This window comes from Protopterus annectens, chromosome 11.part0 (assembly GCF_019279795.1).
Source record: "Protopterus annectens isolate FY-2018-M chromosome 11.part0, PAN1.0, whole genome shotgun sequence".
Lineage (NCBI taxonomy): Eukaryota > Metazoa > Chordata > Ceratodontiformes > Protopteridae > Protopterus > Protopterus annectens.
The window spans coordinates 287,431,705-287,446,236 of record NC_056745.1 but is presented as its reverse complement, the minus strand read 5'-3'; the positions used below and the strand labels follow the sequence as shown (position 1 = coordinate 287,446,236).

General features: G+C 38.0%; 1 protein-coding gene across 7 annotated transcripts in view; it reads left to right on the top strand.

The window, feature by feature from the left end:
• ANO4 (anoctamin 4) overlaps window positions 1–14,532 on the top strand; it is a 1,520,875-nt gene that overhangs the window by 1,250,658 nt on the left and 255,685 nt on the right. For all 7 annotated transcript variants that reach the window (XM_044087781.1, XM_044087780.1, XM_044087779.1 and 4 more), the window contains 2 exons: window positions 3,198–3,295; window positions 13,122–13,264. In XM_044087781.1, the coding sequence (XP_043943716.1) occupies window positions 3,198–3,295; window positions 13,122–13,264 (241 nt within the window). The remainder of the gene's footprint in view (window positions 1–3,197; window positions 3,296–13,121; window positions 13,265–14,532) is intronic.

Below are 14,532 nucleotides of genomic sequence, written 5' to 3'. Positions count from 1 at the left end.
ATATATATATATATATATATATATATATATACATATATATATATATATATATAAATATATATGTGTATATATATATATATATATATATATATATATATATATATATATTATATATGGGTCTACGTCATATCATCAAAACCCCAGATCATCGAAGACCACACACCCCAACTAAATATACCAACTCTGAGATCACACTGCAGTTTGGAAAAGGGCAAAGTTCACCTTGTCAGCCAACAAGTTAATTACCCTGTGAAGATCTTCATTGCTCCAGTCTTTCCCTGAAATGGGTTTTCGTTTTTTTTGTCTTGATGATGTGGTCTTTGGTGATCTAGGGTTTCGACAATCTGAAGGGGACACGTGTAAATATATATATATATATATATATATATATATATGAAATATATATATATATATATATATATATATATATATATATATATATATAAAATATATATATATATATATATATATATATATATATACATATATGCATATAGATAGGTAGATAGATATATAGGTATGCATGTGATCAATTTACTTTTTCATTTAAAAAGTGATCAGATGTTCCATATGTCGCATTACGTCAGACCATTGCTGAAACACTTGATAATAAGAGACTAACATTGCATTTCACTGGAGATAAGGAAGTCCCTCATTTTTATCAGTGTTTTGTTTTCTCAGAGTTAATATATTTAGAGATGCAGTGCTGTGTGGCTACAGGGGGACTTGCCATCCCCACGAAAACATGTTCCTTTGTTCTGCTTTCAGTTTTCTTGTGTTGCCATAAAGGTTTCCCATTCTCAAGCAGGGTCACAGAGCAGTGTGATAAGAAGGTTTTCATTTATTTCCACTATTGTTTGATCTCAGAGTTAGAATATTAAAAGATATGGACTTTGTAGGGGTACACCCCCATGTGGGAGTGATGTAAATTGTATGCCCCTGAAAAGTCTTTGTTTTCATATGTTTTATTTTGGTTTTAATGGGTCAGAATTGAGTTGGTTAGTATCAGCTGAGCAGGTCCCAGCTAAATGTGCAGTTGACGTAACAATATGCACTGATACATATAAATACTACGTTATCCAGCAGTTACTTTAGTTTTCCTGCACATTCCAAGATTACTGCCGCCTGTATTCCTCATGATGTTCAGATGTTTAAATGGTTGTAATTGGTTGTATTAAAGGCAAAAAACTCCTAATGTAAGTAAAGTTTCTTTAATACTTTCTTTATACTTCATCTGAGCTATTATTTCATAAATATGTGCAGGCTAAATGGCCCTTTGGGGTGTTTAGTTAGTCTTTAAGTGTCAAAACAGGTGAGCATCAGATACAGTTATATCAGAAAGAATTTAATGTAGAATAAAGGCAGTCCATACAGCCTACCTCGATCTGGCTAAGGCCTTCGATACAATACCCCACTCGGGTATCATTGAAAAACTCATCAGCTTAAATGTCAACCCATACATCACAAGATGGGTTGCAAACTGGCTGAGTGACAGAACCCACAGGGTCAGAGTTGCTGGCCCCATGTCAGACTCAAAGCCTGTCACAAGTGGTGTCCCACAGGGCTCAGTCCTGGGCCCACTCTTGTTTGGCATCTACTTTTCTGAAGTACAAGCAAACACAGGAGGGTTATGGCTGACAAAGTTTGCAGATGACTGCAAACTGGGCGCCATAGTAGAAAACACATCTGATACAGATATCCTTCAGAAGGGTCTCACAGAAACGGATAACTGGTGCCAGAGCCACGGCCTAAAGTTAAATGCCAAAAAATGCATAGTCATACCCTTCGGGAAAAACAAGGTTACCCCTAGCTACCAAATAGGTGGCAATCCACTGAGCACAGAAGAAGTTATCAGGGACCTGGGGACCCAGGTTGATAGTAGTCTGTCATTCGACACCCATGTAGCTAAAGTAGTTAGGAAGACCTTCTACATTGCCCACCTTATCATGAAGGGATTCTCATCTAGATCAAGGGAGGTCATAGTCCCCTTTACTCATCACTCATCAGACCAATGATTGAGTACAATGCCCCATTCGAATGTATCTGACCCGACACTTGCAGCAGCTGGAGAGGCCACAAAAGTTCCTCACCAAAAGGATAAAGGGTCTCAAAATCTGTCCTATGCTGCCCGACTGAAAGAACTCCAGCTCTATTCAGTTGCTTACCGCTTGCTCAGAGGTGACCTTTGCCTAACATACAAGGCCATGTCAAACCCAGATTTGATGAATATGCTTCACCTCAAAAATCTAGATCCATCAGAGCCACAAGGGCGGAGACTTAAACCTTGACACGGCTATTAATAGGACGTGCTGGAGGGATAGATTCATCACCCAAAGACTCCCTATGCTGTGGAACAAAATCCCGGTACATGTGAGGCAGAGCACCTCGCTGGCCTTGTTCAAGAGAAATCTTGACCAATGGATGGGAGATCACAGATATACCCCAGGGATAACCTCAGTGTCACTGCTCGACAGAGGCACAGCAAAATAATGGGTATAGTTCCCCATACTAAAGGGGTGGCGTAAGCCACAAAATGATGGGCTAGGCTTGTAAATGCCCTCGGGCAGATAGCCTAGTATGAACCTATGAACCTATGAACCTAATAATAGGACAACACTGTAAAAAAGTTGCTTCTTCTATCATTTTTCTTAAATAATGACTTCCCTGGTTTATATAATTCTGTAGTACTGCTGCTCTTCTACTATAGCGTGTGTCCTCCCTTGAAAAGCTTCAGTTCTGAGAGCACCTTCTAAAGACAGTGCTGAGGTTCAGCTGAGGCTAAGGATCACAGCTCGACTTAGTAATTAGCGACTTTTTAGCTGTCACGTCAAACATGTCCCATATCACATATTTGTGATTCAGCTGTTGTGGATTCCAGACTAATTAACTTGATTTGCATTAGCAGAACTTTTCACAGTGGTGAGTTCATCAGGATAATTTATAATTCACTATAGAACACATCAGAGTAAAGTGAAAAGCTTAACTAAAGAGAATGTTTTACTATGGAAGACAACATAATTTATACAGAATGTCAGGCAAGGGGACAGACTAATGATAAATTTACTATTGAAAAGAGTTTTATTGTAATTAATGCATGAACTTCTTGCTTTCTGAGGCAGCAGTGGCATGCATATTGATGATAAGTTGACTATTTTGTGGTGTTTGCATTTTAATTATTATATTTATTCATCCTACAGTGCCACCCAAGTGGATGCCTTATTGATCTTTGTATGCAGATGGGCATTATAATGGTGCTTAAGCAGACTTGGAATAATTTCATGGAGCTTGGTTATCCGTAAGTTAAATATTTTATTTTATTTTATTTACGTCATTAAGCATACTTATTTATTTCAACAGAAAAAAAAAATTAAAAAGCAGTTGAGCAAAAGTACGCTTATAGTAACTTTTAAATAAACATATATTCTCTTGTATATTGGTTTAAGAATTGAATAATGCAACAAAACATCTTTACAGCACACTGACACACTAAGGTAATGCAGACATACTGTGAAAAGAATTAGATGCACGACACTCATCCACACCTCGGGAACTACGAAATGAATCTCCATACGCCAAATAAAGGAAATAAAAGATTTATTGAGTTTAAGCTTCTCACAAGCTTTTCGTCGGTTTTAATACACCAACTTCTTCAGAAACTCCACAAAAGAAACGGAAACAACGTCACTCAGTCACCACCCCTTTTAAATACCCTTTACATCTTTGTATAAAAAGTGTGTTTAAATAACATCGAATACATTTAAAAACATTTAAAAACATAATATTGGTACAAGAAAGACTCTGAACCAATTAGAAACATGTAAAGTAGATAAATGTTACATATTTAAAAGACAAGCATGTGTACAACTTGCTAATTTTATAAAATGTTGACTTTAAAATTTTAATATGTAATGACAATATAGACCATCAATAGACCCTGAATGTCTTGCTGAACAATACTACTAACGACTACACACGAACCATTTGAATATATTTGAATATGTGACACAGGACGAATTACTATAAAATAAAATAAAATAAAATAAAACTATCCTATTTTTAATGTTATACATATATAAACTGTATGGCATGTTAGGAATCAACTGGCAGGCTAAAATACTTATCTATTTAGACTCTTAAGTTTCAATACACATGTTATGGATAATCTGCCATTAATGCCTGGATGATGACAGGCATCCAATCTCAGTTGCCAAATCAGTTCTCTCCCCTCGAGAATGAGTGAATCGGCTCCTTCTCTGCCATCCGATCGAACCTGGTCGATGGCTGCGAAAGAAAATGAATGTAGGGGATTTTCCTTTACATGCTTTGCTAAGGCATTCTCTACCTTACCCTTCCTAATAGCGTATAAATGCTCATAAATACGCTCTTGTAGTTTTCTGTCGGTTTTACCGACATAGAAAACTGGGCAGTGGGAACACTTGGCCAAATAGACAACTCCCGAACTAGAACAATTAAACCTGCCTTGTATGCTATATCTAGACTCCCTTATGACAAAGGTTGATCCCACAGAAATGTGCTTGCAATAACGGCACATATTACATTTAAACATGCCTACTCTTGCCTCAGAGAACTTAGCTTTAGACTCCAGAATACTTTTAAGGTTTTGACCTCTTCTAAAAATTATCTTGGGGTATTCCACTTTACTCTCCCTGAATGACCCCTCCTGCATAATAAAACTCAAGTTTTTTTATATGATAGAGATGATGCCCTTGACATCCACATTATAAGTTAAGATGAAACTACAAGGATAAAATTTCTTGGCTACTGAGTTGGATGTATAATTACCCTCACGTGCATTGGAAGAATTTAGGATAGGCACATAGAAGCCTGACACCCGCTTATTATGGACTTAGCAAATTAAATCCAAAATAAGATCTTCTGGGTATCCTCTTTTAAGGAAAAGACTTTCCATGAATTTGCATTTTTCGAGAAAGTCACTGTCTAGTCACCATTCTTGTAGGACTCACCAATTGACCCATTATGATGGATTTTTTTCTGAGCAAAAGGGTGACAACTGCTGAATTGCAGATAGCTGTAGGAAAAAGTTTCCTTTCGGTGAATTCTAGCTCTGTAACACTTAGAAATTTTATCTTTTGATAGGTCTACATCTAGATATGAAATCCTGTCTCTTTCCACACTAGAGGTAAACTTTAAAAACTCAGTAGAGGAATTAAAGTAGTTTAAAAGCTGGTCAACTGATTCACCATCCCCTTTTAGGATGATGAAAATATCATCAAAAAATTGCATATACAATAACACCTTGTCCTGGAATATAGGGTTTGTAAATACATGTTCCCTTTCCCAGACAGCCATGACCAAATTGGCCACACTGGCACCACAAGGAGCTCTCATAGGTACCCCTATTTTCTGTAGGTAGTACTTGTTATTGAAAGTTACATAATTGCTAGATAGAATAATATCTAGCAATTCACTGACATGTTGGATCTCCTCGTTAGGTGCTCCTTTAGAATGCATTATGGTGGGAACCCAGTCTAATTCCACTGGATGGGGGATGGAAGAATACAAATCCCTCACATCTATGGTCAAAAAGTAACTATCTACACAGTAAGGGATTTGATTGACCCTGGCCAGAAAAGACCAGGAATCCTTTGATATCTGGGGTTCACTCTCTACATATTTTTTCAAAATTGAATCCACTACCTTCGCACTAGCATAGGTGATGTTACCTCTGGCACTAACCAGAGGAAACATAGGGGGGTCTTCAGGATTCTTGTGGATTTTGGGTGAACCAAAAATTGTGGGAACTTTGGGCGCTGATGTGGATATATAGTTGAATAAATTTAAGTTTATTGTATTATTGATAAAACATGTCATTATAGTAAGAAGAGATTCTGGAAAGGCCTATATTCAACTCATTCCTAGAAATTTCCTTGTAAGTCTCAGAGCCCAAAATGTCTTCCATTCTCCTTGTATAGCCCCCTTCGTTCATCACCACCAGGCCTCCACCCTTGTCAGGCTGCATTACTCTGACCAGTGCATTACATAAAAGGTCTAATAAGGCCCTTTCTTCCTTGCTGATATTAAATCTAGATGACTGTGATGGGAAAGGGTAACTTAATAAATGGCGGATGTCCAATTCACAAATCTGCTCGAACATTTCCAAAATGGGACATAAAGTTGGGTTATAAGTACTAGGGACAGAAAAATTGCCTGGTTCCCTAGTACAGTTCCCCAACAACAATTGCAAGTTTAACTTTCTGACGAACAACTTTAATTCCAGGATAGTTTTAGCCAAGTTTGCCCGTCTGGTTGGTACAAAATTGAGGCCTTTGGCTAACAACTCCACAAGATTCCTAGTAAAGATAAAGTCAGAAAAGTTATAAATGTTGAAATCCAAATCAGAATTTGTGATGACAACACATGTCTTTGTAGCAGACCAATCTTCTATGTCCTGGATCTCATCTTGTTCCTCCTGTTTCTGGATCTGTTCCTGGTCTTCCGACTCTGGTAGAAGGAATGATAAGAGGCTGAGTTCTGAAAATTTGAATTCTCCGCCACCTGAACAGGGGGGGGGGTAGGTCGATGTTGCAAAGCCAGATGGTCACTACGTTGAACTGGCTCACTAGAATCTGTTGTATCGACATCCACATGTGTAGAGCCACTAGGTCCCACTCCCACTTCAGTGTTAGAAAAACTTGTGCCTTCCCCATACGCCTTTATATCCCTTTTGAGCTTCTTTATTTTGTTAACTGTGATTTTGCTTATGAGTTGGTCAATGCTGCTAAATGACCGCTCATAATCAAAATGATACCGGTGGAAGTTCAGATCATTTTTAATTTCCACATCCAGTTTTGTAATTTCTTTGGTTAGAACATCAGCAGCCTGTTGGTAATGACAATTTATCAAATCCAACAGTTCAAAACCATGTTTATCAAACAAATTTATTAAATCTGTGTGGAATGCCGAACCTTCCACCAACCCCAGTGGGGTATTGCCAAGACCTAAGGCCCTTAGGTACCAATTTAGCCAATTTACATTCATTAAAGTATGCCACCTCCAGTTTGATTTTTCTCAATTTCATCAAACTTTGGTCAAATAAACTTAATTTAGATAGTAAATCAATTAGTTCAGACATACCTTGCACCTCAGTAATGTTCCCTTGATTCTCCTGAAGGGTAAAAGGACGGCTGAGCCATGTATTTAGATTAAACAGCTCCTGGAAATTATTTGCGGTGGAAACAGTAGCAGAGTTTGAATGAGACGAAGCACCTCGAATTAAACTGGTTATCGGCATTCGCTCATCTTGAATATCCACCCTAGGTAGGGCACTAGTGCCTGAAGGTTGAATATCCCCACCTGTAGTTATAATGGGAGCCACAGTTGGTTTAGCGTGAACAATGCGGCTAACCAAATGCACACCATCCGGGTGATCCATAGAAACATTGTCACCATAGAGAATATCCGAAGAATTCACTTTAGGGCTCCGTTGTGATCCAATGAAGCCATCTAACTGGTCCAATAAAGTATTCTCTTTTTGTGTTAATAAATCCAAAAGTTGAGTGAGGCTTATAGCTTCTTCCTCTGAAGGAGTTCCAGACAAGGGCAAAGGAGGAGTGTCCATCATGAACAAACCACGCTGACACACAAAGGTAATGCAGACACACTGTGAAAAGAATTAGATGCACGACACTCCTCCGCACCTTGGGAACTACGAAATAAATCTCCAAATGCCAAATAAAGGAAATAAAAGATTTATTGAGTTTAAGCTTCTCACAAGATTTTCGTCGGTTTTAATACACCAACTTCTTCAGAAACTCCACAAAAGAAACGGAAACAACGTCACTCAGTCACCACCCCTTTTATAGTAATTCGTCCTGTGTCACATATTCAAATATATTCAAATGGTTCGTATGTAGTCGTTAGTAGTATTGTTCAGCAAGACATTCAGGGTCTATTGATGGTCTATATTGTCATTACATATTAAAATTTTAAAGTCAACATTTTATAAAATTAGCAAGTTGTACACATGCTTGTCTATTAAATATGTAACATTTATCTACTTTACATGTTTCTAATTGGTTCAGTCTTTCTTGTACCAATACTATGTTTTTAAATGTATTCAATGTTATTTAAACACACTGTTATACAAAGATTTAAAGGGTATTTAAAAGGGGTGGTGACTGAGTGACATTGTTTCCATGTGTGCGTGTGAGTCAGTGCTCGCATGTGTGTGTGTGTGTGTGTTTGAGTCAGTGCTCGCACATATATGTGTGTGTGTGTGTGTGTGTGTGTGTGTGTGTGTGTGTGTGTGTGTGTGTGTGTGTGTGTGTGTGTGTCTCAGTTTAAGGGAGGGGGCATTGTACTTATTAATTGGCTTGATTAATTCTGAGTTTAAGGGAGGGGACATTGTATTTATTAATTGGCTTGATTAATTCTGAGTTTAAAGGAGGGGGCATTGTACTTATTAATTGCCTCAATTAATTCCAAGTTTAAGGGAAGGGGCATTGTACTTATTAATTGGCTTGATTAATTTCTGAGTTTAAGGGAGGGGGCATTGTACTTATTAATTGGCTTGATTAATTCTGAGTTTAAGGGAGGGGACATTGTACTTATTAATTGGTTTGATTAATTCTGAGTTCAAAGGAGGGGGCATTGTACTTATTAATTGCCTCAATTAATTCCAAGTTTAAGGGAAGGGGCATTGTACTTATTAATTGGCTTGATTAATTCTGAGTTTAAGGGAGTGATTATATATTTAGGCCTTGATGATAATTCTTGGCAATTAGCTGAGTTTAAGAAAAAAAGATTTCCTGACAACCATTTTTATATAATGGTCAAAAGAGAGGGAGCTATTAACCCAAGTACTTTCATCCCTGACTACTTTTTTAATTTTGTAGAGGTGTGCTGTCTAAACAGTATGATAGGAGGAGGAGGAGTTGTCTACCAAATGTGATGATACTACACTTTTTAGCATTTAGTTTCAGCCCATTTGTTTAGTACATCATCATTAAGCCCCCTTTTCCCATTTTCTACATGGGGCCGGGTGTTGTGTTATCGCTTGCCATCTCTTCCAATTCAATGCCCCCTCCTACTTTCTTCAGCAGTCAAGCATGACTGTCAAAAGTCCTCACCCACACAATCCACCCATCTCTTTGTTGGATGCCCTTATTTCCTCTTGCCTACTTCCTGTTTATCCCAAATCATGTCCTTCACCAGATTGTCTTTTACCTTTCTGCACATATGCTTGAACCACAGTAATCTGTTTTCGTTGACATTCTCTGCAATTGGAGCTACTTTGGCTTCTGCTCTGAAGTCCTCATCATTTCATTTCTTCCACAGTGTGCATCCTACAACCCATCTCAAGCACTTCATTTCCATCACCACTAGCTTCCTCAACTGATCTGCCTTTTCTGCCCAGATTTCTATACTATACAGTAGTACTCGTCACACTGCTGTTTTTTACACCTTACTTTTCAGCATGTTTGGCATTCTTCTGTCATACAGCAGGGGGCTCAGAGCTGACCACTGATGCACGTCCACTCCCCTTGAGAATCTCTCTGTGAGACCGAATACTGTTTGTACTTGAGTCATTGTGTCCTTACTTAGCCTACTCTAATTCTACCAGTGTTTCTGGGACTTCAGACCACCTCAGGACTGCCAAAATCAACCTTCTTGGGACCCTGTCACAGGCTTTTTCCAAGTCTAGGAATGCCCAGTTGGATTCTTTCCTCATTTCTAGCTTTTTCTCAACTATCTGTCTCACTGCAAATATCAGGTTGGTTGTGCTGCATCCTGATCTAAATCTAAACTGCTCATCTCCCATATTACTTTCTTCTACTCTGTGTGTTCATTTATCAATCACCCTCTACAACATTTTCATGTACTGTGACAAGAGTTTAATACCCACAAGCACTAGTATGCTTATTCTCCAGTGAGTTCAATACATCTTTACTGCCCATGGTTGTGAATGTCCCCTTTGTTCTTGTATACTGGCACTAATATGTTTAATCTCCAGTCATCTGGGATACGTTTATCTCTCCATACTGCTATGAGTACCCTCAGGAACCACTTCTCTCTTACCTCACCCAACGTCTTGATCATATCTGCTGTGACCGTATCTGAGCCTGCTGCTTTCCCTGACTTCATTTTCCTTAGTGCTGTTCTTATATCTTCTGTGGTGGGCTCCTCCTCTTTTTTCATTGTAGGTTGCAACTGAGGCAGTACAATGTCTGTTGAGATTTCTTCATTCAGAAGCTGCTGAAAGTACTCTTCCCAGCTGCCTTTGATGTTGTGTGGACTGGTAATCAGGTTGTTGTTGGCATCCTTAAGAAGGGTGTCTGGATATCTTCTTTATCTGTCTGTCTTTGCCTTCCAGCTTGATAGAATTTCTTTGTGTCATCTTGGACTGCTCCACTAAGAATATTGTTTATTTGGCTAAGTGTAACCTATGCAGTGTGTTCTATATTGGTAGAATGAACCGTATGTTGAAGGAGAGAGTGATGGAACATCTCAATGACATACAAAATAATAAGTCTACAAATGCACTGGCTAAGCATGTGTCTGATCTTGGTGTTCAACATGGTTTTAAATTTTTGTTTTTGCAAAAAATTAATGAAAGTTTGAGAGAAGGTGATATTAATAATGAGACTGAATATATTGAACTGAGATGGATTATTGACTTTAAGGCTTATTTACCCCCTGACCTTAATAGTGCCATCTCTTTAAAACCTCTTTTGAAAAAAAGAGGTTTACCACACTGATCTTTAAAATGTGTTTTTATTGGTTGTTGGTTTTATTTAAATCCTATGTCTCTGTATTCTGTAGTAAGGTCTGATGAAGAGGATTGCCTCGAAAGCGCTTACCTATCTATGTAATAAATAACAGTGTGTTTTTATCCTCCAGCCTATATGCCTATATATTTTTCTTATTTGTACTTTTTGGGTTTATTGGTTCCACCAGCTTTCTAGTATTTATTATTACCAGTTCCTGTTGCCCTGCTTTATCTATAGGCCCTGCAACTGCATAAACTGAGATTATGAACAGTGCCTTATCTTTAGACTGGAGTCTGAGTGCCATGAGTCTGTCACTAATTCTGATGATATCCCTCACTGTCTTCTGAGGCCTCTCCTTCACCACAATTCTTCCCACATCATTTCTATTCTGTTCTCCACCAGAGTAATAAACACTGGATACCAAACCATGTGACTTTGCTGTACTGCCCCTATATGTTATCTCCTCAATACGTAGGATGGTCAGACTTCTCCTTACCATCATGTCATATACTTCCAATCTGCATCCTGTCAGTGAAACTACACTGAATTAACAGTTCTTAGTTTGGTAGGTTGATTGATTTTACATCCAGCTTTTGCTATCCCAGGTAAGCAAACCTGGGAAACTAGACACCATCTGGCCAGTAGCTTATTGACTCAAGGCTGGTGGGCTTTGTGGTGGGCCCACACTGACCAAAAGGGGCATATGCACCCCTCCCTGGCATGAATCAGAGAAGGCCGAATCCTCAACATAATTGTCATCAGCAAATATCCATGCCCAGTTATTGTGACACTAGTCATAATGTCTGAATCACCTAGAGACAATTTTTTTTACCATCGAGTAGGTAGCCATGACACTGCAAGCAGCCTGTGATCCATTTTCTCCTGTCTTTAGGATACTGCACACCACAGCTGAATGCCCAAAGTGGCCTGTCTATATTTCAGTTGGCATAAGGGTTAAAGTCAACAAATCCTATGCACAAGGTCGAAGGTCTGATCCTGACCTCCGGTCAATGCCTTTATGGAGTTTGCATGTCGTTTTTGGCTAATTTTGCCATTTTAAATACAACAAAAAACTTATTAGGATGAATTAATTCTGGTGGGTTTTATTGTCATAGGGTGACTCAACAACAACATCCGTTTTGCAATCATCTGCAGACTTTCTTACCCAAAGGTCTTGACTCTATGCTTGTAGATTTGAGAAGTGAGTACCATAAAGGAGAGATCCCAGCACTAAGCCATAAGGGACACATCTGGTCACTTTCACACTTTGTGATGAAACACCTGCAACTCACACTGTGTGAATTTATCTGTCAGGCAGTTTACCACATATGGGTCAAATTTTAAAGCATTTACATTTTTCACGATGCCAGCGTCAGACTGTTTTCAAAGGTCTTATCCAAGTCAAGATACAGTGCATGCACTGCATGGCCAACATCTACAGCCTCTGTAACCCTTACAAGGAAATTTACCAGATTAGATAGACAGGATCTGCCCTTCAAAAAACTACACTTGGGGGGGGGGTCAAGTTGAACAAGATTCTTGATATCACAGTTCATGAGGTTAGTTATACTATATTCCATGGCTTTGCAGAAGAGACTTGTAAGGCTAATAGGTCTGTAATTACCTGGGTCAGTTGTAAGGGCACCCAGATGTAGGGGCATTAACATTGCTGTGCATCACTCATCAGGAGCAAAACTAGTGGCTAACCTTAAATTAAACAGCTTGAAGATTGTGACTGCAAGTACATGTTTAACACAGTTAATTAAGAAATCAGGTATTGTATCAGATCCCAACAGAGGAAGCATTTGTGGTCTTTATTAGTACTTTTACTAAAAGGTTTTTAGTGATAATTGGGAGAGTAAAGATTAAGGTTCTTTGGGGCTTGTAAATAGAAATCTTGAATGACATTGACACTAAATGCGTTCACAAGTATATTGGTGATATCAGTTGGGTTAGAATAGGAGGCTTCAATATAAATAAGTTTTGAGTGATGCTGGGAATTGTTTATTAGTTTTTTTTTTTTTACATAGCTAAAGATGGATTTATAATTATCTTTGGCTTCAGAGGCCAGCCTAAGTTCATTGGCTCACAAAGTAGATCTGATAATGTTCTTTTTTTTTGTAATGCTTTTGATATTATCCTTGAGAAGATGTGCTTTAAATTTAGCAATAATTTTAGACGTTTCTTTCCCTAAAATTTTAAATATTCTTAACCAGTTATCTCATCAGAATTTCTATTAAGTATTTGAACTTTATCATTGGAGCATTAAATAATAAGTAGCTGTTATTCAAAGGGTGTCTTTTTTCTAAACAAATGGAGCTAGAGACTTTTGACTAAACATGAAATTGTCAATGTTATTTTGATCTGCAGATTAATTCAGAACTGGTGGACCAGAAGAAGACTGCGACAAGAGCACTGGAATGAAAAAAAGGCCTTTTTTCCACAATGGGAGAAAGATTATAATCTTCAACCAATGAATGCTTATGGTCTCTTTGATGAATATTTAGAGATGAGTATGTCAATTTCACGTTTATGCTGTTAGTTATTAACACTGAAGGTAGTTTTACATACAAACAGCATTTTAATATGTATCTCTAATTAAACTGACATTCCAGTTCTTCTCTACAGGTGGTAGTCTATGAAGATAATTTAAAAACTAATTTAACAAAGTTAACAGGGAGTTAGTTTTGAAACATAAGGGTACCATTTACTGAAAGAGCCACTGCAAATAACTGGGAACTTCAGGACCCATTTTTGGCTCTTTAACTGTTTAATATCTTTCTTAGTCATTGTTCGTCAGCTACCCAAGATTCACAAACTCTCAGTTTAGTGACACTAATCCTTCAAAACCAGTGCTCCCAAGTGAAGGCCATTCTTACAAAACACCAGAAAACAGTGTTCACTGAAAGAAGCACGGCATCCATTCCCCTGCTTCTCTACTTTATGTAATCAGTTCCAAGTCCATCTTAAGAATTTTCCCATTTCGGTGGTTTTAGAATTCTTGAGTTTGTAAGCACACACACACGCACACACACACACACACACACACACACACACACACACACACACACACACACACACACACACACACACACACACACACACACACACACACACACATACACACACACACACACACACACGCACACACACACACATATACGCATGCATGCACACGCACATGCACACACATGCACAGTCTGGAAAATAGAAAACAGTTTTCAACTTCTTTTCAAAAGTGGAGTCCCCCTTGCTGAAGCAATGTTTGGTGACTCTTATTTCAACAAAACAACTAACCAGTCTGCTTATGTCTGAAGCCCTGGTCAAGACTGAAAAGGGTCATATGACCAGTCCATTCTATCAATTACAAATAGTATACATCCATATACAGATAAATAAATAAATGGAAGCAAAAACAGAAACATGAGTAACTAAACAAATAAATCCTGAAATAATGGAAGTGTTGTCAGAGAAGTACAATATTCAAGTCAGGCTGGATGGTTACCTTGATTAACTAACATGTTAGTGAAATACTCATGCTGTAAAATTTTATAACAGACAACATTTAATTAAACAGATGAAAAATAAAGCAAGAATCTTTTATATTGAAAGCTACTTCATTCTTTAATCACCTTGGAATTTTTATGAGAAGGCATGGGCTCTGAAACAGATGTTTTTATTAAATATTATTTAGGTTTATATAACTGATTTTAGTTCTTTCTTTATGAGGGTAGAAATTTTATGCCAACTTTACACAGTTATGGCTGAATCCAGTAAAAGA